This window comes from Enoplosus armatus, chromosome 10 (assembly GCF_043641665.1).
Source record: "Enoplosus armatus isolate fEnoArm2 chromosome 10, fEnoArm2.hap1, whole genome shotgun sequence".
NCBI classification, from domain to species: domain Eukaryota; kingdom Metazoa; phylum Chordata; class Actinopteri; order Centrarchiformes; family Enoplosidae; genus Enoplosus; species Enoplosus armatus.
The window spans coordinates 14366451-14391667 of NC_092189.1; the positions used below are offsets into that span (position 1 = coordinate 14366451).

The 25217-nt window shown below is 41.3% G+C and overlaps 4 protein-coding genes and 1 non-coding gene across 6 annotated transcripts; 1 reads left to right on the forward strand and 4 right to left on the reverse strand.

Moving 5' to 3' along the window:
- Positions 1-3120: 3120 nt before the first annotated feature.
- Positions 3121-7544, reverse strand: dnajc4 (DnaJ (Hsp40) homolog, subfamily C, member 4). 2 transcript variants are annotated; one of them, XM_070913356.1, is made up of 8 exons: positions 7472-7544; positions 6865-6934; positions 6230-6354; positions 6006-6096; positions 5407-5588; positions 4990-5157; positions 4442-4528; positions 3121-4309 (listed from the first exon to the last, which is right to left on the reverse strand). In XM_070913356.1, exons 3-8 carry the CDS (start codon positions 6319-6321, stop codon positions 4213-4215), a joined length of 717 nt encoding a protein of 238 aa, XP_070769457.1. In that variant the 5' UTR covers positions 6322-6354; positions 6865-6934; positions 7472-7544; the 3' UTR covers positions 3121-4212. The 2 variants fall into 2 exon arrangements, with proteins under 2 accessions (XP_070769457.1, XP_070769458.1); XM_070913357.1 differs by having other exon boundaries at positions 6865-6930; positions 7472-7484.
- A 1733-nt stretch (positions 7545-9277) lies between these two features.
- Positions 9278-12653, forward strand: nudt22 (nudix (nucleoside diphosphate linked moiety X)-type motif 22). The gene is made up of 6 exons (XM_070913347.1): positions 9278-9409; positions 9590-10268; positions 10343-10462; positions 11170-11267; positions 12071-12164; positions 12347-12653. The coding sequence occupies exons 1-6, from the start codon at positions 9321-9323 to the stop codon at positions 12506-12508; spliced, it is 1242 nt and encodes a 413-aa protein (XP_070769448.1). The 5' UTR covers positions 9278-9320; the 3' UTR covers positions 12509-12653.
- LOC139291339 (heterogeneous nuclear ribonucleoprotein U-like protein 2) lies at positions 12555-16798 on the reverse strand. Its single transcript, XM_070913346.1, has 11 exons — positions 16281-16798; positions 15773-15855; positions 15339-15581; positions 15105-15217; positions 14675-14941; positions 14328-14450; positions 14081-14182; positions 13774-13942; positions 13297-13524; positions 13163-13215; positions 12555-12963 (listed from the first exon to the last, which is right to left on the reverse strand). The coding sequence occupies exons 1-11, from the start codon at positions 16796-16798 to the stop codon at positions 12889-12891; spliced, it is 1974 nt and encodes a 657-aa protein (XP_070769447.1). The 3' UTR covers positions 12555-12888.
- Positions 16799-19637: 2839 nt separating this feature from the next.
- On the reverse strand, positions 19638-22543 carry LOC139291639 (transmembrane protein 179). The gene is made up of 4 exons (XM_070913739.1): positions 22162-22543; positions 21073-21210; positions 20506-20584; positions 19638-19949 (listed from the first exon to the last, which is right to left on the reverse strand). Exons 1-4 carry the CDS (start codon positions 22482-22484, stop codon positions 19758-19760), a joined length of 732 nt encoding a protein of 243 aa, XP_070769840.1. The 5' UTR covers positions 22485-22543; the 3' UTR covers positions 19638-19757.
- Positions 22544-24620: 2077 nt separating this feature from the next.
- Positions 24621-24693, reverse strand: trnaf-gaa (transfer RNA phenylalanine (anticodon GAA)). The gene has a single exon. It is a non-coding gene; the product is annotated as a tRNA-Phe (tRNA).
- Positions 24694-25217: the final 524 nt, after the last annotated feature.

Here is a 25217-nt window from a genome sequence, read left to right on the forward strand (position 1 = left end):
TATCTTGTTGCATTTGAGACTAAATGATTTTATGAACTACACCAGAGGAGTCGGTTCCCAACCTGAAGTCTACTGATAGTTTGTGATATTATCTTAATTAGGGACACTGGAGGAGGCTGTTGTCTAAAATAACCCTCCTTCTGGTCATAAAATCAAGTAATAATCTAATATCTAATCGTGGCACCATTACTTTCAAATCCCATTTGAATGAGACTTGTTTAAACTTTAAACTAAACCTCCCTTCATTTATAACAGGGCACCGTCAGTCTATTGGTCCTGATCCCATGAAACCTGTCTGGGGGTCCGGGGTGGCGTGACTGGAGGATCATCCAGATTCCCGCTGAAACGTGGTGCGATCATAAAATCCTCTGTGTGGCTGAAACAAACCACATCATCCAGCTATAGGACGTTTATCCGGTAAAGATCCGACGCTTTGGCCCGACGTGCAGAGGGACAGTGCCGCATATTCCGCTCCCCGGCTCGGTCACAGTCTCTCCACACTGTCGCCCCCACTGAAAACGTGACGTTTCCCCTCCACGCGCATCTTCCCGTTTTTATCCTCTTATAAATATGACTAGAATAACATCCTCCACTGACATGGCAGTGCAGCTACAACAGAGCCCGTGGAGCAGCCGGGTAGTCCGCACACAGACAGAGAGAGGTCTGGAAAGGTAGCAGTCTTCATTATTGTTGTGATCGGTTTCCTCATTTCCTTTGCCCTTGAGACGCACGCAGCGTAACCATTGCGCTGCCAACTTTTTCCAAACGGGACAGGCGCACTGGATACAGGTGCAGCGTCTCTATTGGTCCCAAAGTGGGGGGGTCAGGGGGCCTCCAAGAGCCCCTTGCAAGTGGGGAACAGGGCTGTAGCAGCCACTGAGGACACTTAGGTCATGTCCTCGATATTATTTCTGGACATGTGGGGGTTTAAGTCAGGCTATCTGCTTATATTCTACTACTGATTCTTGTATTCAAAGAGCTGCAACTATTGGTGATTAATGACAGAAAATGAATCTGAAACTTTGATAACTGATGAATCATTTAAGCCGTCTTTTAAGAAAAGGTGCCAAACACTCACTGGTTCCTTCCGCTCAAATGTGAATTTTTACGTGTTTTCTTATTCCTCTATGATAATAAACTGAACATATTTGGTTTTGGGCTGTTGGTTGGACAAAATAAACAATATGAAGACATCATTTTTTCCTATTTTCTGACATTTTATAGACCAAAACGATTAACTGAGAAAATGAACAGCAGATTAATCAATAATGAAAAGAATTGTTGCTTGCAGTCTTCTGAATTTGACTTCTTTTTGGCACTCAAAACAATAAAGGACTCAATATTTGTCCACACTGTATTCCTGGCAGTGTGGAGAGACTTTATGTGTTCATGTTGGATAACAACATTTGGAAACACATTATTTTAAAAGCCTGTAACTTCCCAGTAAATTCTCTCTATGTCATTTGTAAGAGACAAAGTTGTATTGGTAGACTTTCAATATATCAGTTTCAATGACTCTCCTAAACTGCTCATAAACTCTAGTAGTAGGAAAAGCACAGGTGCTGTTAATAACATTAAGGATGGCTCTGTTCTATTCAAGTGTCCCAGTAAGTCATGACAGTGTGGCAGTCAGACAACATGCACAACACCAGGACCCTGAAACTGAAGCAGCTAAATGGAATTCAGCCATGATTACCAGCTGTGAGTGTGTGTGTGTGTGTGTGTGCGTGTGTGTGGGGCTGGTATTGTTTTCCCCTTGTGAGTCTGTGTGTGGTGTTTAAATGTCTGTCCATCTGTCCCTAAAGTAAGAAAATATAGTAAACAGAGAAATGTAAATATTAATTTTTAACCTTTTGCAGTCAGGAGGTGGGTTGTCATTGCCGTATTTCTAACATCCTGGCTACGGCCCTGCTGGAGAAATTTCATTATATTTGGATTACATTTTGATACTGCGAACAGCAGATTGTGACTGCAGACTGTTTCACTGCCTCTTATCGACTCATTCAATTATCTCACTTGTTTTCGGGACAGAATCACATCAAATAAAGCAGTAAGGTATAAAAGTCTGAGGGTCAATTGGTTATCAATGATTTATTTTTCCACTCCAAGTCACTATCTTTTGTTTTCCAAACAATAAATCAGAGGTCATGTCAGACACAGAGTATTATTTCAGTGCATGATCTGACACACTTTTCCTCTGCAGCTCATTAAACTAAAGATAAGTCAATTAAAACCGTCTTCATAGCTTTTTCTGTGTAGTAGCAGCAGCCTCTCCCACGGGGCTTGTCTTCCATCAGCGCGAGTGTGTGTGTGTGTGTGTGTGTGTGTGTGTGTGTGTGTGTGTGTGTGTGTGTGTGTGTGTGGAGGCATGCCGACACCAGAATCTCAGTCATTAAAGTGTGTTTGGGTTATGACAGGGCACTCACACGCCACATGAGGGTGAGGGTGTCTGTGAGCTATGCAGGGATGTGTTATCTCCCACTGAAGTCTCAGGACGGGGGCCGCCGGTGACAAGACAGAGGAGGAAAGAGGCAATATCGTTTCACATGCTAGTTCCGGGAATTCATAAGCTCGGTTCATACTTGCGCAAAAAAACCAAACAAACTAGAAACCAAGCCTCTTTTCCATGATGTCACCAGCGAACAAATGTTGCGTACCCAGGATGTACTCATGAATTGCTTCATGTGAATGTAAATATACAAATAAACATGCTATGTGTTGAACCTGTAAAGCCAGTTTTCAGTTTATCAGCTCCAAACGTGAGATCAGATGAGCAGTTCACTTTAAGAGATTCTGACCACGGATATGATGGAAAATAACCTTCTGAATTCTGAAGTAAAGCAGATAAATAATCATCTAACTGCAACAGTACTGATTTGTCCGTGTGGTTGCTCATTAAAAGCCAACTGTCTACATCTGGACGTCTAAGCCTCTTGCTAACTCGGCCAATCAGTGGAAATTAATTTCACAGTAGAAAGACATCGCTAAAATGGTTTATAAACTTTTAATAGGTCTCTAATCTTTAATAGGTAGGAAATAAGAAAACGTTCTGAAACGCAGTGTCTGTGGTCTGAACCAAAGCATGTGTGAATGAGAGATGAAACAAACGGGAAGAAATGGTTGATGAGAAAAAGCTGATCTTTTAATCATTTCTCTCCGAGGTCCCTTCAGGGAAGAGGTAAGGCAGTCAAACACAGACAAACGACAATGACAATATCTAAAAACTGAGAGGCAGAATGGTAAATGTTGGCTCTGGAGGTTGAAATAACCAGTGAACTTTCATCTGTAATTATGAACCATCATCCATTCAAGTTGCACATTTTCATAGTCTCAATCTCATTACAATAGTCTGACGATAAATAAATGATTCAAGTCATAATATTGATCTTTTATAAATTCCATTTCTAACGAATGGTCAACCTTTTATTATATGTTGGCTGGAAATGCCGGTGTTGCATTTCTACAGTAGCACACAGGCTCAACGAAGGAACCACTGAGGAGTTAAGATCCATAAATGTGAATATAAAACAGCTCGCACAACCATTATTGCTGAAACTTTTAACTTTGCACGTGTTTTACTGCACCCTCTGCAATCATCCCCCCGAACAGGCTCATCACACCTGCGAGAACCATTACGGAGCGTCCTCTTGTGTGCAACCTGAGAGATATGATTTTGATCAATGTAAGTTTCAGCAAGAAACACGTTGGCATAAAAGTTTGTCTGTCTCGTCTTGACTTGATCAACTCATCAGCTGTCATCCAGGGTGTTAATTCACTGTTATCTGTGTACCGCTAACAGAGCTGAGGATGAGGTCAATAAATAACGTGTTCCTGTGAGTTCAGTTTAACAGTGTTCGTTATGGCTCAGAGAGGTTTGTGTACATCCTTCTGACAGTCATATCACTTCAAATATTCTACCAACTATAAATGCTTCAACAGACCAGTCCAGTCTGATGTACAGTTCAGCTTGGTCATGAAGAAACACTGTGTGACAAGATGAAACCCTCCCACGTAAACACACCCACGTTCTGCGTGTCTTCAAGTCCTCAGCATCACAAGTGTGGACAAACCTGGGTGTATCAACATGTTTAGTTTAAATAGGTCAAGAAAAACTTTAAGATCCTAAAACTTGTACCACATTCAGTCTGCCGCCAATCTTGCACCTGCTGGCAGTTCAAACTCCATCATCACTGAGCACAGTTGGAGACTCTCCTACTTGTCCTCTCCACCGTTGTTCATTTTGTATTTCTCCAGAAACTCAGCATGCTTCTGCCGCAGGATTTCTGTCTGTTTCTTAAAACCGTTGACCCTGTGAAACAGCACAGAAGTCACCTTCAGACTCATGTTCAAGCATCATGAAACACAAACACATTTACTGTTACCAAACAACATGTAATCAAACTGAAGAAAAACAAACTAATTAAAGAGTTCCTGCACTCACCTGGCTCTCTCTTTGGATTCATTGTAAATTTCAGTGATGACTCGATCTTTCTCGTCCATGAAGTTATTGTGAACTTCTTCCAGTTTCCTGAAAGAGTCGGAGAAACACTCGAGTTCACACAGTAACTTTGCTTAGCCTGAAAACTCACTGCTCAGCAGGCACTCTGTATGCTCAGTTGTATTTATGAGTTTGTACAGCTGTTATAGCAGCTCTTCACATCACAAAGAAGTGAATCTCCACAAACAGAAGTGGCACCGAGTCAGTGTGTGAAAACAAATACAAGGCCACATGCCACGAGGTTGTGCCAAGACACAAGGCACAGAGAATTGTCCACAAACGATCCAACTCATCTGGATGTGAGTGTGCAGCAAAGAAAACTCATAAATTCAGGAAATAGGATGGAAGGACTGCAGTGGGAAGTTTCTAACACTCAGCTTATAAAATGCTTAATGATTTCCTTTTAGTCTTTCCTAACAACAAAGTGATGCAAAAAAGATTAAAAAAATCAAACAAACCACACAGTAAGTGTCATATGCCGTTTTTTTCACCTGAAGAAGAATATGTGGGCTCCGATACTGAGCAGCATAGTGATGACACAGTAGCCCACCAGCCGGAAGTTCCTCCTCCTCCTCCTCTGCCACTCCTCTGCCGTCATCTCCTGCGCATGAGACTGACGAAACTGCTCCCAGTACCGCACGCTCTCCTCTGTATTCATACTGATGGTGAAGTAGTCGAAGAGGAATCGTTAACATCAGAAACAGAGGTAGAACGGAGGGTACGAACATTAAAAACAGACTGAACTGAAGTGTTAATGAGGCAAGCCTGAGGGATGGATAGTTATCAAGTAGTAAACTTCCATCAAAATGTGATGGACAAGAATGTTTTCTAGACTTGTGCACAAGGTGGACTATGCAGCACCTCCATCAAGGATTTATTTAGGAGTGTTAGATTGTGTGCATCTTCACCTGGCTCTGTGGCTGGTGTGACTGGAGGCGGATCTGACGGCCTGGCCCCCACTGTATGGATGTCTGATTTTGAAGTCGTACTCCTTCCTGCTCGGGTCCTTGCTCAGCACTCGGTAGGCCTCGTTCAGCTCCACAAACTGGCTGTGCAGCGCTGGGTTGGATGGGTCGCTGTCTGGGTGCAGCTGCAGGACGAGTGGGTCAGTTACAGTAATGAGGTCTTACTGACCAAACCAACCAGTGAACCAAGAGATATTCTGGTGCAGACTTGTGTTTATCTGGACATGTCTACTTGCATTGACACCCAAAAGTGTTCTTACTCTCTCTGTTAAACAAATACATGCATAGGTATGGTTTGCACTCACAACCATGCTTTTTCTCTAAAAGGGTGAGTTGTATTCTGCTCCTCAATTATGCCAAAACCACAAGGTAAATACACATGCACATCCTTATTTACACTGGGAGCCACAACATGAAAACAAACAGTCAGGAAGCCCACTGTGGGAACAGTTAAAAAGTACAAACTAGGCTGTGAGAGGCTGCCCTCGTGTGGCCAGGCATTTTCTGTAAATGCATAGCTGGTAAACAAATGAGGACCCTACCTTCTTAGATTTGTCAAAAAATGCATTTTTAATTTCCTCCAAAGAGGCATCAGATTTGACTCCCAGGAGGTCATAGTAGTTCACAGCTTTTCTGTGGTGAGAAAGCAAAGAACTCAAAACCAAACAGGCATTCAGACCTGTACAAAGCAGAGTACATAAACACAATCACTAAGTTGTTCACAGTAATTCTGATTAAGTTCAACACACATATATACAAAGTCTACCTGTGTGCATAGCTCTGGGAGAGCAGACGCAGCCCACTCTTGCAGCACCACAGACAACTCTGACACAGACGCAGCTGAGCCTCCAACTGCATGATGGAAGATTTCTGAGGTTCCACACAGAGGACCTGTGCAGAGAGGACAGATGTTAACATCAGCAATGACAAAGACCATAACAGGAGAAGCATTTGAAAACGTGCGCAGACTCCAGACCCAAACCTCACAGCATTTTAAATATGTTTATGTTGCAGTATACAAATCTTACAAATCTATTTCTGTTGGAAGGACATAATCCAGTGTTTTACAACTCTTAGGGACAAAACCAACACTGGAAGCAGCATGCTTAAGAAATGTCTGATAATTTCTATATTTTCTACACGTACACTTGAAACTGAATGTCACCAAAATATATTGTATGGACTATCTGACCCTTATGTTATGTGCAATGTGTGAAATACTATGTGCCTATGAGATGTAACGTATTGCATATGTCACTGAAAGATCCTGATACCATATAATTAATTGTGTTGTCAACCCAACCATTTAACTTGAAAACATACTGATACAATGAGTGAGTTTAAAATAAAGATACAGAAATGTTGGTTAACGTTGCGATTACACAGTTTCACCATCTTTACCTTTCAGTGTGTGTCCATTGAAACTGATGCGGTCAGCAACTGTCCCCTCATCTGTTGACACGTGACCTGACTTTGGACAACAACAGGGGACGAGGTGAGTGAGATATCTAAAAAGGACGACTTTAACATGAACATCCCAAACAACCAACACCAGCAGTTGCTCTCTTATTATCTTCTGATACATAAAACTCGTCCTTTACTTTGACATCATGCAGCTTCGTTCCTGGGGAGCGTGTTGACCCCGTGAAATCTAAGTTAGTTTAACATAAAGTTACTATGAATTAAAAAAGACGTGAGCTACTTTCATCAGCTACACCACCAGCTACACGGCGACTGCTGGTTTTGCATGGCTTATACGATATAAAGAGCAGACAGTGCCAATGAGTTTCCAGTTGGGACACTTTGTTCTGCTACCTGAACAGCAACGCTAACGTTAGCCGAGGTTAGCTTTAGATGCCCGACAGCCATTCTGTGCTACTGTTAGCCTGCTAATAACGATCTAATTTAGCTAGCGGTGCTCTGTGAAAGATGAAGAACCAACATTAGGCAATGCTACAAAACCGGGACAAGTATAAAGCCAGCACTTAAAGGAAGACAAGTCACATACCAGCAGAACTCAGTTTCATAACAGTAGCCGTGCTGTGGGGCCGTTGTATAAACTCAGCTGCGTCAAGTTAGCTAGAGGGAAACCGGAAACGAGATGTTTTTCCTTCAAAATAAAGCGCCGTTTTTCTTTCTCCACCATAGGCCATTTCAGTGACCATGCCTCAGGCAGACTGGAGAGACACTCATGTCACTGCTGTGGGTTACAATATTATATTCAACAGAGAAGACAACACAATCAGTTATAAAAATGTAATTATGACTTTTAATGCCGGTTATATGAAAGTGTAATTTATATGGATAGAAGATAACTACACTTTATTTGGCAAAATAATACTTCTTATGTACAGTATTTTAAAGTAGTACTTTGCAGTATCGTGTAATACAACTTGCAACATGTTGATTATGACCGGAAGTTGTTGTTGATTCTAGGCAGCTTAACACAACACATACACGCCCCTGCACGTGCCCCTGTTGTTACCGTGTTCACCCACAGAGGTGAAATACAGGATTCATGCAACGTAGATCCTGAATACAAAATATTACATGCACAGTTTTTAAAATGTGCACAATTATTTACCTTTTTACACAGCTGTCAGTAAAGTATTTCTGATAATATGACATATTTATAGACCTGCAGTTCGGACTCTTGGTCAGTGGGTGGTGATAATGAGCATATTTTACCATCCGTGAAAAAAAGAGGAAGAAACTACACTCTGCTCTTTGGCATACTCTTCCACCCAGGAAGGTAAGATCAAACTCCATCAACCTTTGGGCCAAAATTTAACCGATTATGATAGCTGTAGTTATCGTTTGTCGTTTATTTTTCGTTTTACATGATAATCAGTGATTTGCACTTGGTCCTTGGTCCTTCTGTCTGTGCTCGGCTGCAGGATGAACTGAAAGTTGGTCACTGAAGTTGTCAGTCGGAACAGTTTACAACATTTAATCTAACTCTAACTCAAACTAATAGCATCAGCATACTCCAATCTGCGTGTGATCCATGGGATACTTGCAAATATAAAAATGAATTATTGTGTCTCTTATTTCGCCTCTTTCACGGGACTGAACAGCTCGAGTTCGCATTATATCAGCTTTCAAACAGCGGTATGATCTATTCAATATATTTTAAAGGTAAAATAAACAGTAAACCACACGCTGCTCTATACATTTGTTGACACTTTAACGAGTCACTGCAGGTGATTTTCAGCCGTCAACAGGCAAAACACCTGCTGGGGCATTACCGATTGGGGTGTGACCAAAAAGCTTTTCACTTACTCGCCTCCATGGCAAGTTAAAACATTTTTTTTGAAGCTTTCTTCATCCCATGTACATCAGTTCTGAAGTGTGCTGGAAGCTGTTGCAAAGTGGCCACATCCCTGTTGATTTAAATATTACTTGACATCCTGCAGTGTCCGTGACAGGCTGATACCACTGATTTTCTTTTTCTTTGACCAATGTCTGGGCTAGTGTCCTGATACCAACACAGATACAGATACTTTTAAAGGCCCTGCACATCCACACAGGGTCTGATTAGACGTCTTAGACGTTTACTGGGAATTTGACTGATATAATTTAAACTGCCGATTCTGATTATGAGCAACAGGTCTGGGCCTCATAGTATTTTCTTTCTTTCTTAGCTCTAATCTCTGCATGTGTGTTTTCTTGGCGTGTCTGTTTGAGCAGTGGAGGGAGAGGCTATGTCCTGACCTGGACACAGTTATTTAATGCACTTTGTTTCCTTAATAGAAATATTAACAGTCAATATTGATATTTTTACATGTGGATCACAGAACTGCAATAGTGTGAGTGAAGAGATAAGTGACGACTCCAGTGAGAATCCACAGTGCGAGATGATGGACTCTGAGGTGTCTGTGCTGCTGCACTGTGCAGCCTGGAGGGGCCTGCTGGAGCCTCAAGTACAAGTGGAGCTCAGTGAAAGGTAGAAGCATGAATCTCCTCTGCCTCTGAACCATAGAGTTATATATTTAAAAGGTCTTTCTACTGAACAACACAATGGCTCAAACTTGTGGTGATCACACTTTATGTAGTACATTTAGTTCAAAGAAAAAATGAATTGTAGTAGCCCGAAAAGTGTTTTACTTCCTCTCCCTCTACCCAGATTCAACAGGAGGACAGATCCGGCTCTGGAGCGTCAGATAGAGGAGGCGTGGGCAGAGCGGGTGTCTAAGGAGCCGTGGCTTTTCAACGGGTCCAAATTCAGACTGCACTCCTTCTGCTTGGCCTCTCCTACGCCTGCCTCATCATCCTCTGTTTCTCCCAAACACCCACCCTGCACTCATTCAGCCAACGTCCTCGTCTTAGACCACGCGGAGTATCAGGACGGGGAATTACACAGCAGACAAAGACTGGAGGAGACTTCTCAGAATAGTTTGGACAAAACAAACAGACCCGTGAATCAGGCAGAAAATGAAGATGGTGAATTGTCACGAGCTTCCTCCACTTGCGGCTGCAGAGAATCTCAGGGCATTACGGCTGAACTACCTTCACGCTCTCACAAAGACATAGACCATGAAGAGGCCGGGCCGCTCCTCACTCTGAGACTAGGCCTGACATGCTACAAGGACTACCTGGGAACCAACTGGTCATGTCGAGTGGCAGAGCTCCGTCAGCTGGGAGAGAAGGAGTTTGGTGATCCTCTGGCACTGCTGGCTCAGCCTCTGGGCGTGGGTGCCGTCCTGTGTACAGCTGACGGTCAAGTGGTGTTGATCAGGAGGAGCCAGAGGGTGGCGGAGGCAGGGGGGCTCCTGGACATCCCCGGAGGTCACCCAGAACCAAAGGTGAAGTAAATAAAGTAAATTAAGTGTCTCTGATGTGCTCGCTGTGTTACTTATTCTCTCTCCGCTCTCCTCAGGTGGTGTGTGAGCGTCTGGGTCAGGCAGTGTGTGAGGAGCACATCAGTGTGGGCATGATGCAGCGGAGGCCCGTCGTCTCAGAGCTCTTCTCATCTGTGTGTGCTGAGATCAGAGACGAGGTGGCTTTCTCTTTCTGTAAACTTATTTCATGTCACGTTGATGTTTACACAGTAGTCGCTTTATTGATACGACTATATGCTCGTCTATCTCCTTATGATTTGTTTTTCATTAAACTATGGCTAAAAGTAATTATAACTGTATAATCAATTACTATGTTGATTATGTTTTGATGAATTGGTTAATCATTTAGTCCATAAAATGAGAAAATAGTGAAAAGTCTTGAAATCACTCGTTTTGTCCAACCAACAGAAAGAAAAACATAAAATACTCACATTTGAGAAGCTGGAACCAGCAAATATCTCTATTTCTTCTGTTGCATCAATTAGACGATTCATCACATGCTGGCGCTATTGATCATCTCTGTGTTGATATTTTACTGATTGTTGACCGCTGTATCCAAATACTTTTAGGAATCAACCATCAATCGTTTCAGCGCCTTCACCACATACACCCCTGCCATTGTCTGTTATGTCAGTTTCACTCCGTAACATGAATAAATCAACCAGTTTTTTTTTTAAATTAATTTAAAGAAAATGTAAAACAATACTCAATTTGCTTTTTCCAATATCTAGAGGAGCTCAGTCAGCATTTGAGCATGACCAGCTGTTTAGGAAAGGTGGAGAACAGAGAGACTATAATCTGTGATATTCACTAGAAATTCTTTCAAAATCGACAATTATCCTTCCTCTCGTCTGTTCGTCCGCAGGTGAATATTCCTCTGAGCTCCCTCGGAGAGCCCGTCCTGATGGGCGTCGCTCTGAATCACACCAGCGCCGGCCGACCAAGTGCTGAGTTCTACGTCAGGTACTCACTCCTTCAGTGTTAATCCCTGAAACTGACTGCAGCACTGTTTTCTCAAGAAGCAGTGGAGTCACTAAAGGTTACTCAGGGAAACGAGGAATAAAATCATTAAATTAGGGGGACATTTTTATGACAGGATTCATTGTCAGCAATATTATTTGTCCACCTATATATTACCATACCTGTGTGAAAGTATCACTAATACAATCAGCATTTGAAGTTTTTGATACACAAGTAAACCCGTTTTTTTTTGTTCACACACATGTACTAATACTACATATAATCACACATAGTGTAGCCACAGTTTGTCAATACATGCAGCCGTACAATACAGACACACGTATACACGTTTTTATCTTGATTCTGTTTGCTTGTTTACGCCCTCCTGCAACATGAGGTCTGGTCTGAATGAAAAAATGCAAATATATGTTTTTAAATTACTTAATAGTTAGTTAGTTAATTAGTCAATACAATATCAGACCATTTTACATGTCATCATGATATAAAAAGTTGTCTGGCATTGGATCAGAGAGAAACCACCGTCCATGATGACAGTGTGTCATTCAACATAATGTTTTTATTTTATTTAACCAGCTACGTCCAGTTGAGGTTGAAAACCAATTTTCCAAGGGAGACCTGGCCAATACGGCAGTATAAACAGTTACTGATAATACATAACTGATAAAAGAATATTAAAAATAGGTCCATTAGAGACAGACAGCAGATGTACTGTATCTGTGTTGTGATCTGAGATAATGAGTGCTAGAGTGACTTCATAAAGATGTGATGTATCTTTGTGTCCTCAGTTGCTCATTAACATCTGATGAAGTCAGAAAGTTGTACTGGAAAGGAGGAGCAGAGGCCCACGAGTCCACAGACATCGTCTTTCTCAGCAGAACGGTAATTCATCTATAGTTACAGATGTATAATAGTCTGCAGAGCGACTCCAGGATGAGCTTCATCTACAGTAAATAACAAGATGTAGAAATAATAAGTTGTGTTTCAAATGACAGGATTCAAGGTAAATATCACAACCTAGATACATTATTAAGACTACATTTTGTTGTCCCTGAAATTTGTAGGAGTTGTTGCAGCTGCACAGAAGCAGCCCTCTGTGGTCGGAGCTGTGTCCTTCAGCTAAAGGAGCCGTGATGCTTTATCAGACCGTGAAGCCTGACGGAGAGCGAGGCCCGAGCAGACGACACCACACTCCAGAAAATGGATCCACATGCTCAAATGTGTAAAACATAAAGAGAAACATATCAAGTTCAGGGATTTATTACTCTTTGACTTTGAGCACTCTCTGACCAAAAACTGTGCAAAATACTGTATGTTTTTAATCATTTGTACACGTAAAAACATGATAAAAAAAGTTGAAAATATTTTGAATAAAAACCCTAAAAAGTGACCTGGTTTTCTGCATTCCAATAATTAAATACTACTACTGATTATCTGTGATTGGCTGAAGCAGTGAGTGCAACACATACTGTAGTCTGTAGTTTTCTGTATCACATTACTTGCAGATGTAGTGAGCCCTTTTTGTAAATTAAAAGACATCAGTAGAATTATTGTCCTTGTAAACAGAAAGTGTAGCGGCATCTGTTTCTTCTTGCTCCGGGTTTCCTCACCAGTAACCTTCATAACCGCTGTAACCAAAGTCTCTGTAGTAGCAGCCCTGGTCCTGATTGGCCACATTCCACTGAAATGTAAACAACACAAAAGGACAATGTGACTTTGTTTACTCTGTGAAATCAACTAAAGGGTGGCTGTTGCTGTTACTTAGCATTTGACTAGCTTGGCTGTGGTTTAGGAAGGGTTAAAATAAACCAGAACTTTCAGAAGTTTAAAAAGTAAGGTTTGTTTTGAATGTAGATTTCACAGCTGCATAAAGCACTCACATATCTTGGCTGCTGCCTCCATGGCTGCATGTTGATTCTCGAGTCGTTCCATCCTATGAAGACAAAAATGAAATCAACTAACATCTTAAAGTATCAAGTCTCCCAAAATACTGCCCGTCATTTCTCACGCTGACCATTAAGTCCTGTCCACTGGCTCCTATGTGAGGGTGGAGGGCCGTGAGGGTGGGGTCTTTTCTTGTGAAGTCGGGGTTTCTTCTTCTCCTGTTTGGGGATGGGGGGCAGCAGTCTGCGAGCCTCGTCTTTGTACTCCTGCAGGAGCGCCTGTGCCCGTTCCTGAGGCAGCTCAACATACTGCAGCTCCTCCAGCAGGTCACTCTGCTGCTCGGGAAGACTGCAGCTCACTAGAGAGATATCAGACAGTCTGATTATCAGACTAATACACATCTTACACATATTTTTTTTGAGGAGAGGGACTCCCAAAGAGAGAATGATGTTTAAATTAAATTTAATTAATTAATAGAAATGCCTTTCAGATCAACACCCCACATCAGTTCAACCCACGTCACTGTGTCGGCCTAAACTGGAACTGAGGTTTCCGCGTATTAATCACTGAGATGTTATTCTTCCTATAAATCATGGACGAGTCAGACCTTGGAGTTTGAGCAGCGCGGTCTCAGGGATCTGCTCCACGTCCCTCGTCTGGTGCTGGGACAGTCGTCTTTTCCACTCGCGTGCGGAGGGAAAGACCACCACCACCTGGCGCCTGAAGCCTGTAAACAGCTGCAGCTTGTAACGGCGTGCAGAGAAGAGGATGTTGCACTGGAAACAGAGAGATGACAAAGAGAGTAAGAGAACTGAGGAGGTGGAATACAATGTCAAAGTCCTGATACATCCAAGCATGTTTCAGTGCTTCAATTAATAAATGAAATCCATTTGTGTTCAGTAGTGAAGAGTTACCTGGTCGAGGATGTAGTTGCCAGGAGTCTGAGCAGCCATTTTGATCAAATCAGTCAGACACTGAGAGGCCTGCTGCAGTCGGCTGTTCCTCTGTCCACCACTCTACACACACACACACACACACACACACACACACACACACACACACACACACACACACACAAAGTGGATCAGTAGGTCTGAAATTGAACATCCTCTTTGAATGCGAAAATAAAACATGAGAGTGAAGACTGAAGGTTTGACTGACAATCATACATGCCAGCAGCTCCTCTGTGCCCAACAGCCTGTACTGTTTCTCTGGATGCTGCTTCATGTGAGTCCTGGCCCAGCGGCTCTTCCCAGAACCAGGAAGACCAACCATCAACAGCACCTGGAGGGAGGGAGAGAGAGATTAAAGTGTAACAACTTGTAATGACAACTTTATATCCTGTCTGAAAATGTGTAGCCTACACGTTCATGTATTCCTCAAATGTCTTTTTTTTAACCAAAATTTCTTTATCAACTACAAACTTTTCCACCACAGGGAAGCATAAAACTACCTTACCGTACCGTAATAATAATTATACACCTGGAAACCCAGCTGCCGTCTCTTACCTCACACTGTGCCCTGAAGGTAGGAGCCAATGTGGCACGCACCCTCTGCACGGCAGAAAGAGCTGCCAGCGGTGTAAACCCTGGAGGGCCGGGGTACCAGGGAGGAGCTGTGGGGTCCAGGTGGAATCTGACTGAACAGCTCTTACAGAGGACGTGAGGGAACAGAGCACGACCCTTCAGGACAGAGGCGCTCAGGGAGAAGGCCACGCCCATGAAATGACCGTTCTTACGGAAAGAGACCTCAACAGCACCGTCTGTAGAGAAAGACTGTCGATGTGCAAACATCGTGTAAACATGACACACACTCACACAGTTGAGATTAGAAAAAAAAGAAATGTCCTCTAACTCAACCGAAACTAGATACTTATGTGACAGTCAAGTGTTAAAGAATGCGAACAGAGGAAGAATTGAAGAGAAAAGTGTCACTCACAGCGTAACAGCCAATGATATCCCCCTCTGAGAAGGGTTCTCCAAACTCTTCCTCCTTCCCAGCTGACACTTTTTTACTGCGGCCATCATAAGCAAAAGAGAATTCATCTTCACCTGGTATGAGACCGATAGAAAGCCAGAGGGAGAAAGAAGATCTTAACAAGAATAAACACATCTCAAAAAGGTGCCTCTGGGAGAAATCTGAAGTGAACCTAATAATGAATCTAATCCTCACCCAGCAGTAGAGAGGTGTTGGCCACCGACCAGCCAACTCTCAGGCCGTAAGGATCCATGCCTTCTTGTTCCCCCAGCTGTGTAGTCAACAACTTCTTCTCCAGCCTCACCTCAAAGCCCACCCTGCCCTGCAGCACCCCGTGGGTGAGCCTGCAGCCTGACCACAGCGAGGGGAATCGAGACCAGAACCGCGGCTGGCCGCACGCACAGTCAGGACCCACCTCGAAGTGGAGGTGACTGTCATCTGTGCAAACAACAAGGGATTCAAAATGGCTCTGCTCGGCTCTCATGACTTATAACATTTTATTTCAAGAAACTGCATCTTCTGGGATGATTTTATTGACAAAATAATCATAGTTTAAAACACTGAAACTAAATGAGGTCTGTTATATGTTCCTTCACTAGTGACGTAGTGAGTGTTGCCCAAAGACTTACATGGATCTAGTCTGACTTTATCTTCATCTTCATCTTCCTCCTCTGTCTCCACTCTGTCGGCTGGAGGTTGTGGTGATTTGGCTCTGGTAGAGAGGAGATACAGATAGTGGGTGTTATAAGCTGCTTTATAACACCCTTTTTATAAAAGATCTGATTTAAAAAGCCCCTAACAAGACGAGTGAGTGGCTGTTTCCTCAAATCTATGGGTAAAGCTGTGCTATGGCTATTCTAAATTATGGGAAACCTAATTTTAGGAGGCATGAAACTGGGTAAACCATCAGTAAATCTGGGTTTCACCTGTACTTTTAAAATATTTTATTTACAGCTTTTTTATAGCTTCATCCTTGCATCTATACCTATACCCACCCACGTCCAAGGGGGCTATAAAAATCACTGAAACACCTGTTATGAAGTGTAATCCAATGTTTTGACTATACCCGAAGCCTTTAAACGACTTCATCTCATCTGTGGACGCTTCTTTTCAAAACTACAATCTATCTTGCGTTACCTTTTGTATCGTATCTCCTCTTTGAACTCGTAGAAAGCTCTTCCTTTGTCCATCTCCTCGGATGACGGAGCTCTCCTGTCCTCTCCGGGATCCTCTGCATCTCCCTGCTGCATCTCAGCCTCTCCCTCCTCCGCTTGGTACTCTGGCACACGCTCTGAAATAAACTCAGAGCCTTGTTGTAGTGTTGGCAGACCAGCATCAGTCTCTGTCTGTGTGGAAGAGTCCGTGTACTCTCTGGTGCAGTCTAGTTTACATCGCGTAGTAACACCAGTTTCTGTCGGTGGTGATGAGGACGGAGCGCGGACGTCCACTGTCTCCGTTTGTGCCGAAAGTGTCAGTGAGCTGTCTTTTTGTAGTTTTACGTCTTCCGCGCCGTCTTTTCCAATGTGTCCTGCCTCTAATGCAGACCACAGCCTGCCTACCAGCTCAGCCTTCAGTCCCCTGCCGTCCAACCCAAGTTCTGTAAGTCTGGACCGCAGCTCGGGCACCTTTAACTTTTTGATATCTGTTAGCTTCATTGTTACCGTGTGAGTATTAATCCAGGTGTCTTCTTATTCGAGTTGCGGCTTCTTTAACCAAAACAGAGCCAAAGTAAACTGTGAAAACTAAACTGTAGGGAAAGACAAGCGGTTTGGACCAAAACATCGGTTCAATATGGTGCCCTGGTTTGTGATTGGCGCTTTACTTCTTCTTCTCTCCAATTTTTGGCAGATTAGACACTCTCTGAAGTCTTTACTGCCATCAAACGGTTTCAAACGTTACTACAACTGGTGTTCACACATGGATGATCCACATTTTCTAGGTTTTATCCTTTTTTCTCCGCTGTCCACTTCAGTACAGTGAACAGTATAACCAGATTTACAGTTCAAGTTGAAATGACAGTAATACTGATGCCCAGTTACAAATCAGTTGTTTTTGTCAGAGTTTTTTTTAACTGTGGTGGAAGTATTCAGATCCTTAACTTCAGTAAAAGTACCAATACAACAATGTAAAAACACCCATGCATTCAAATTCCTACTTAAGTGAAAGTATGAAAGAATTGTCAATTCTACTTAAAGTATCAGAAGTAAAAATGGAGAGGATCTGAGCATTGGGAAAGTAATCCTTAACACACAGTAAACCTGCATCTCCTTATGTGTACTTTCATATCACCCTAATCTGCTCTGTTAACTTATTTTATCTGTTTATGTTGTATTTTTCTGTTCCAGTCATGTTTATTTTTAAAAGTAAAAAAAAAAGAAATAAAGTCACAGCCTGCCTGTAGTGGCATTAAATTCCATTAACTCATCTGTCAGTATTAATGTATGTGTATCTACTTTTTTGTAGAGTTGAGACATTATTTCATAACGGGAGGCTTTTTATTTGACAAACAAGACAAATGCAATAACCATGAATGTGAATGAGCACAAACAGGTACAAGAGGTAAAAAGCAAGACTTAGAAGAAGTTATAATACAAAAAACAATTCATATATTACACTTTACATTACTGTCTCATCTCTCTTTACTTCAGATTTCTTTCTCCGCTGCCTGTGTTTCATTACAACCACTTGGGTCAATGCTAACAGGAAAGAAGTTTAGAAACAACTTTGAATCATTTGTTTTGAAAAACTCAGCAAAGTTAGTAACTTATTTCCTCTTCACTGACCCTTTTTGGGCTCCGCACAAATCTCTCTCAATATGAAAACTACCACAGATCCTTGAAGGTTTACCTCCTAACTTTATAATTTGAGAAGATTTGATTGCTTCACTGACGCCCTGAGAGCGGCTGTGTCCACACAAACAGCATCATAGTAACAATCGTCACAAGAGGAGAGAAGGTCAGCAGTGATTTTTCCGTTACACAACAGAACATTCAGGTCATGCTCACACAGTGAGCCTGTTTCTCGTACACGGTGGCTCAGTCTCGCTCTCACCACATGCTTCACAATAAAAGCGTCTCAGTGCTACATCTGAATATTTCAGAACAGTCAACAAAACTGTATTCTCCCTGATGAGGACACAGCTGTGCAAAATGTCGGACTCCAGCTGAAATGTAAACAACCATGCATATTAAATATATTCTAAACAGACACTCTCTGGTTGCTTGTGGTCAAATGACAAAGATAAGCATAGCTTCTGAGTAACACTGTGGTTATTAGATCACTGAATACGTCTGCTTCAACTATTCTGATAAGTTTTTATTTTTTTCTTCAGTAAAATCCCTTTTTGTTCCCAACACAGAGTTGAGGTTAGTCTCAGTTCGTGCACATTGTTACATCAGAGTGAAGCCTCAGTTTTTACTGAAAAATAAATTCCTGCACAGCTTTGAAAAACCCAGAAGCACTCAGTGCTTTTCTGTGGTCCAGAATCCTTTAAGACTCTTCTAACAATATAGATGAAAAATATTCAGTCTACTGCATGATAAAAAAAAAGAACCAGCTGCAACTCTATTTCCTAATCCAAACATACACCAAAATTAAACAGCTTTATTATCAGTTATATCTGTCTACAATGATGTTACTATTATTTCATACACTGTCTGTTGTATTAGTTATAATTTGATTTTATTAAGATGTAATTGACAGTGATGGAGGCTTTGCAGCAACGGTTTGTGGACACCTGTAGTTCTTTTTACCATCGCTGTCAAAATATCTCCAACTCAGAATTACAACTTGGAGGCTGACGTGAACTGTTGCTCGTAATTACGCTCTAAATGGTATGATGTGAACGCAGCGTACTTTCCGGCTATCTGGCGGATAGGAAAGGAAATGGTGTCACTACAAAATCTTTTTTATCGGGCAGCAGACTTAATTTTTTTTTAATCTGTTTGGTTAGAAACGTCTTTGAGGATTTGGGAATTGTTTTTTTTTTTTTAAGATCAACTAGTATTTATTATTAAATAAAACTGTTCTTAAATATAAATAAGAAGCACAAACTGGGGCTAAGTTGTGGTGTCACTGTGAGGTGACGGGTGCTTGCGGGCTGCAGGGCAAACTGTGATGTCTTTGTAATGTAAAGTGAGTGATGTTGGCCCTGCTCAAACATCATATTATTATTATAATTATAAATATTAAAATATATTATAATATTATATTATTATAATATAGCCTGACAGATACTGGATTTTTGACATCAATACTGATTTCAATATTTTAGATTTTAAAAATCTAATAACGATATTTCAGCCAATACTTTTTTACTATGAAGAGATGACATAATATCAACACTGTTTCTTAATGACCTGAAACATAACTTTGGCATTTCTATTCTGAAATGTCTTGTTACTTATCGGCTAATGTATACGATTTATCGGTCAGGCTCTATTATATAAGATGATGAATTATGAATTATATCGAAATAAAAACACGTCCATATTCTACATGCAGCAGTAAGAACTGTAGAGTGGACATTATCAATAGTGATGAGGGAAGACAATTGGGTTTAAAACTACATTTAGATGGTGCGTCATCTCATATCACTACCTCATACATGCTCAGTTAGACTAAGAGGGTGGGTGTTGCTGGAGAAGGTGAGGGGGAGCCGCTGTCAGACGGACTGTATCCCAACAGCAGCTCCTTCTCTCGGGGACGACACGGCCCGCTGATGTGCTGGCTGTGAGAGTGGTAGAGCCGCAGGAAGGCCAGGATGGACTGAGTCATCCACAGAGCCGTCACACACCACAGAGATGCCTGAGGACACACGGAGTGAGTTTCAGTCACAGCTGTGAAGGTTGTTGTAGGTTAGCTTACATTAACCTCTGCTGCTTAGATCAGTTGTACAGTTTTAGGTGTGTTAGCAACAAATATTATGTGGTTAAATAAATCATCAACAACATTTAGGACTTAATGCTTAAAACTTAAAATCTTCCATTTTTGATCTAGTTCCTGGTCGTCAAAAAGACTTTGTACATACATATGAATGAGCACAAACAATTTGACAGTTTGTCTTAATTATTACTGTTAATCTTATATATTGTATCACCTTTTTCTGGTTTGTAAAAAGATCATTGAATTTGTTTTATCCAATAATGTTTTTACAATTTCCCAATTTCTTCAACCTTTATTGGAAGTGTGTTCAGCATACGTAGCATTAGCTGCGCACCTACACACATAGTGAGTGGCCTAATGCTTATGAAATAATAATTACATATAAAAGAAATTGCCTGAGGAAAAACACATTGTCTGGTCGAGGCTACTGAAACAGAGAGTAGGACGATGTGTGTGTTTACTCTCTGAGCGCTCCTACCTGTGCCAGACTGAGCTCTGTGTAGAAAGAGGAGGTGTCCACATCCAGGTAAAAAGGGACAGACTGGGACTCTGCACAGCTGAACACAAACAAACATGAAGGGGTGAGAAAGGATTAAACCACACTCACAGAATGGTCACAAAGTTTTAAGTTGAAAGACTTGAAAATATGTTATTGGTGTTGGGAACTATGTGTGAATTTTGCAGTGTTACGTGTACAAATTTAATATCAGGATGATTTATTTATTAATTACAGATGGATGAGCGTGCATTGTTGTGGATTTTTAGAGTTGTTTGTTAAATCTGCACCAAACATCACAATTACAACTACAGGTTAACTCCACTGGAGGAAACATGACAAAGAAACTGCCAAGAAATAAAAAAATATCTTTATCTGTACCAATATCAGTAACTGCTAAAGTACCCATGATAGTTGTCAGTTGTCTACTTTTTACTGTTGTTAGTGGCAGACGGATCACCATGTAACTCCTAAACCAAACATCAACATACAGGATTCACATATAGGTTCCACCATGACAACATGAAGGTTAATTATCAGATAATGTACCTGTATGTCCGGGTGTTGTCGTCAGTCACGGTGTCACACCAGGAGACCAGACCCAGAGACAAGATAACACTGGCCCCTCCGGACAGGAAGAGCACACACACACTCAGCAGCACCGTCAGGAAGGACGAAAACAGGGTGCTGAGCAGAAACACACAGTACAGACAGCTGTCAGACACTTCACAGTCCTTTAAATAAAATCATAGGCTAAAAGCTTTATGATGGGTATGTGGGTAAACACGCCCACTAGAGCTGAAATTATTAGTCAGTCAATTCATCAACTGATTATTTGATCATTATATAATTAACTGCTATCTATTTTGATAATTTAATAATCATTTATGCTGTTTTTCAAGCAAAAATGCCACAAATTATCTGGTTGCTGATAATGTGAGGATTTGGTGCTTTTCTTTGTCATATATGAGTGTTAGTCAGATAAAACATTAATAATATATTTCTGCATGTATATAGATGCATATTCATGAGAAGCAAAATATATTTTCGACATAGCTGTGTACTTGCCAGTGTTGTTATTACAGTACAGAAAGACAAAGTTATTTCCATTCTATAAAATATATTTAAAATAGTACTTTATACCTACACAACTACCATTACACTACTACTACTACTAGCAATACTACAGTGTAAAAGTACATCAAGTATTAGCATCAAAATATACTTAAAGTAACAAAAGTAAAAGTACTCATTATGCAGAATGGTCCATTTCAGAATAATGTATATTACTGAATTATAATTCTTGATTCATTAATGTGTGGAGCTCATTTTAAATTCTTTATACAGTTGGGTAGCTAAACCTATAATAATATATCATAATTTATTAGTTGATTAATATTTTGTATTAATAATATAAATCTGCTAAGTAACTAGTAACTAAAGCCTTAAAATAAATGTAGTGGAGTAGAGGTATAAAGTACCAGAAAATGAAAATAATGAAGTACCACAAAATTGTACTTGAGTAAAAGTACTTCGTTACATTCCACCACTGTGTATCGCTACAAGTCTTACTGTTAGATAGTAGAAGTGAGCTGTGTGAAGAATTAGGTCAGTAGTGTGATAATGTGTGGCACTCACTCATCATGTCGTCCATGCAGATAGAAGAGGCACCTCCAGCCCTGCGCTGCACCGTACAGCACCGTGAAAATACCAACAAATGTGGCGAACTGGCAGGCTGCCGGTGGGCCCCACTGCTGTACCACCAGGTGCGAGACGTCTCCCGGCTGCCCCGTCAGCTCGGCCCGGTTCTCTGTCCTCCAGTAGCCGGTGGAGAAGAGTGCGCAGCGGCCTTTGAAAGCAGAGCCGTTGAGAGCCATGGGGACGACCACCAGCAAGCCCGCCACCATCGACAGGGCGTGAGCCGTACAGTGGGCTAGCAACAACCGGCGGTCCAGCTCCATATTAGAGGTCAAGCTAAAACTAAACTGTGAAAGTATTGACGTTGTTAAAAAAAAATCGAGAAACGTCAACACATCCCCGTTTATTTCCCACGTAATGATTCACCGTGGTGGTGGGTATTTAAAGAAACCAGGGCGGGGACCGGGTCAGTGTTCCAGCCGTTACACGACGCCCCTCAGTGGGACGACAGAGAGGAGGAGGAGACAAAGAGGTGTCACTCCGCCACAATTTTCAGGAACCAGAAAAAAAGACGATACAAGAAGACGAGGGATGAATTATGAATCTCAGTCCCAACTGCACCAGTAGACAGAAGAATATGTGCATGTTAATTAAATGGGGTTGCATTTGCACTGCAGACATATAATATCCTATAATAGACATATAAGCCACCACTAAAAGATAGTGGTACAACTCTTACTTCAGGATCAAATAAATATGTTTTATTGAAAAACTTTGTAGGCTAACAGTAGAAGTAATAAAGAAGTAAACAAATAATTAAAGTGGGAATGAAAAAAACATATGAGTATAGATTAATCTTAAAAGATGTAATCCAAGAAAAAGTATAATGTATGTTTCTACGCCTCTAATGAATTACTCTTTGGTGGAGGCAATTATTATTATTATTATTATTATTATTATTATTATTATTATTATTATTATTATTTCTATTTCTGTTAATCACGGATCCATTGGAAAACATGATCCAAGACCATTCATTTTCACCATATCCAGTTGACAGACCAGAGAGGTCGTCTAATTATTGAGTAGAGTGATATATTGTTTTACACAAATTATCTTTGGTGCTACAAATTCCTTCAACAGTGACGTAGTCGTAGCGGCCTGACGTCTGTTTCTGCCAACTGGCCTCTTTTTATCAGCGCACGCAAAAGGGGATTTAATCACCCTGCAGACTGATTATCTGGATCATCTCACTGATGAAGGGCTTGATCAATGACGCTTATCAGCAGACATTTCAGGCTGGGCAGCACTGCGGTGGGCTGAGGGCTTATATTTACGTTTTATCTGAATCAAATTCAGTCGAAACCTTTTTTTTTTTTTCATTGAATAAACAATTAAAAAACAAATGTTCCCAATGTTCGTAAGAAATCCGCTTTACACCTACATACATTAAAAACAAAACTAATGTTGTGTTTTATAATCCTGATTGTTGCAACTCAGCTGTTACAGGAGCAATGTTTTCCCGACCCTGCATCTCAGGGAGTCATGCTGGTTTCATTGCCAAACAGAAATTCTCAAATTCTGGGGCACCACTTGAGTCCTATTTGTTGCAGCTAAAGAAGCTGGTATGATAGAAAGCAGCAGTGCTCTGGGTTTAGACGTCCAGGACAAACTATGGCACTAAAGATAAGTTAGGTCCACACTGCAAGTATGTCTTTTTAATTGCCCCAAAGGGGTCCAAATTGGATGCCTGTGTCTGGTAGAGAGGAATGTGGGGTGGAGCTTGGGAGAAATTCTTCTGTCGGACAGACATTGGCATCCGCCTACTACACCCCATCCTACTGATAAACCAGTCGATCAGTGAAACTGTGACGCACACACTGTGCAACTGAAAGAAAGACACAGATTGTCTTCATCTGTTTAATTCATAAACTGTAGTTACTATTGACCATTACCTCAAAGCCCATAATTATAGACATATAGTGGTGCAAAATCATCCGTCATTCAATACTCAGTAAAATGCTTTAAACATATAAATAATGTATGTGACGTATTATTTCATCAAAATCAAGAAATATGTCAACACCCATATGGGCACAATACAGGGGATGAATTAAAGGGACCATGACTTATGGGTTTGCTTGTACAATGAAGGGATCTACAGGGATGATTCAAATTAGTACAAACTCTGAAACGTTTTATTTACAGGTTACAAAGAAACATGGAAACCAGAGGCAACTGGTAAGAGGCCTGTTGCTGGCTCTAATCCAGAGCCTTGTTCACAAAAATCATATTTAATGGGAAAGGTATAAAAAGGATGACCATGTCAAGCATGAAATATGCACAAAAAAGTCAATGGTTAACTTCAAGTTAATGAGTGAATTACCACAGAGTTCAGTGATAAACTATGTTTAACAGACATTTTACATTCACTTAACACCGCCATCATAGCATCAAAATGCCGAAACCCGGGATCGAACCAGGGACCTTTAGATCTTCAGTCTAACGCTCTCCCAACTGAGCTATTTCGGCGATGAAGCTCCAGGAAGGTACAAGCTAGATTTATACAAGCGAAAATGACACATATTGTATTGTTTGCAGCAATAGTTAAAACCTATAGAAATAGAAAAACCTTCACCCGGCTGTTAGGTTAACTATGAGTCTCCATGGCTCTGGTAGGACGTTCCACGACGTTTCACACGGTGACGTAATTTTCACGCCCATATTTGGCGCAGAGGCTGCTGGGAAGAAAGGTCAAGAATCGATGGCCGTGGAAGACACGGATTTACTGCCGCAAGAAAGATTATCGCTCTGTAGGACTAGCTAATACTACTGGCAAAACGACTTAACTATTTCAGATGACTCATGTACGTCTTGCTGCCTACACTACAGCAAAAATTACAATAAGCTATCGCCCGTTTTTTATGAGACTCAGTCGACACTTTGGCTAGCTACCGTTAGCTGGCTAGCAGCTGCATTGTTATTGTTTTCGCTTAATTTGGCGGCCATATAAACAATATTGCCCGTGGTTCCCCAGCCGAGGCAGGGGTCCGGAC

Coding starts and splice junctions, on each gene's coding strand:
- dnajc4 (XM_070913356.1), bottom strand. CDS start 6,321: ATGCAGTTGGAGGCTCAGCTGCGTCTGTGTCAGAGTTGTCTGTGGTGC. Junction 5,158..5,406: donor CACACCAGCCACAGAGCCAG/GTGAAGATGCAC, acceptor CTTCACCATCAG/TATGAATACAGAGGAGAGCG. Junction 4,529..4,989: donor GCCCACATATTCTTCTTCAG/GTGAAAAAAACG, acceptor CGACTCTTTCAG/GAAACTGGAAGAAGTTCACA.
- nudt22 (XM_070913347.1), top strand. CDS start 9,321: ATGATGGACTCTGAGGTGTCTGTGCTGCTGCACTGTGCAGCCTGGAGG. Junction 11,268..12,070: donor AGTGCTGAGTTCTACGTCAG/GTACTCACTCCT, acceptor TTGTGTCCTCAG/TTGCTCATTAACATCTGATG. Junction 12,165..12,346: donor TCGTCTTTCTCAGCAGAACG/GTAATTCATCTA, acceptor TGAAATTTGTAG/GAGTTGTTGCAGCTGCACAG.
- LOC139291339 (XM_070913346.1), bottom strand. CDS start 16,798: ATGAAGCTAACAGATATCAAAAAGTTAAAGGTGCCCGAGCTGCGGTCC. Junction 13,525..13,773: donor CGCGCTGCTCAAACTCCAAG/GTCTGACTCGTC, acceptor ATATCTCTCTAG/TGAGCTGCAGTCTTCCCGAG. Junction 12,964..13,162: donor GGAGGCAGCAGCCAAGATAT/GTGAGTGCTTTA, acceptor TTTACATTTCAG/TGGAATGTGGCCAATCAGGA.
- LOC139291639 (XM_070913739.1), bottom strand. CDS start 22,484: ATGGAGCTGGACCGCCGGTTGTTGCTAGCCCACTGTACGGCTCACGCC. Junction 21,211..22,161: donor CTGCATGGACGACATGATGA/GTGAGTGCCACA, acceptor GTTTCTGCTCAG/CACCCTGTTTTCGTCCTTCC. Junction 20,585..21,072: donor GACAACACCCGGACATACAG/GTACATTATCTG, acceptor GTTTGTGTTCAG/CTGTGCAGAGTCCCAGTCTG.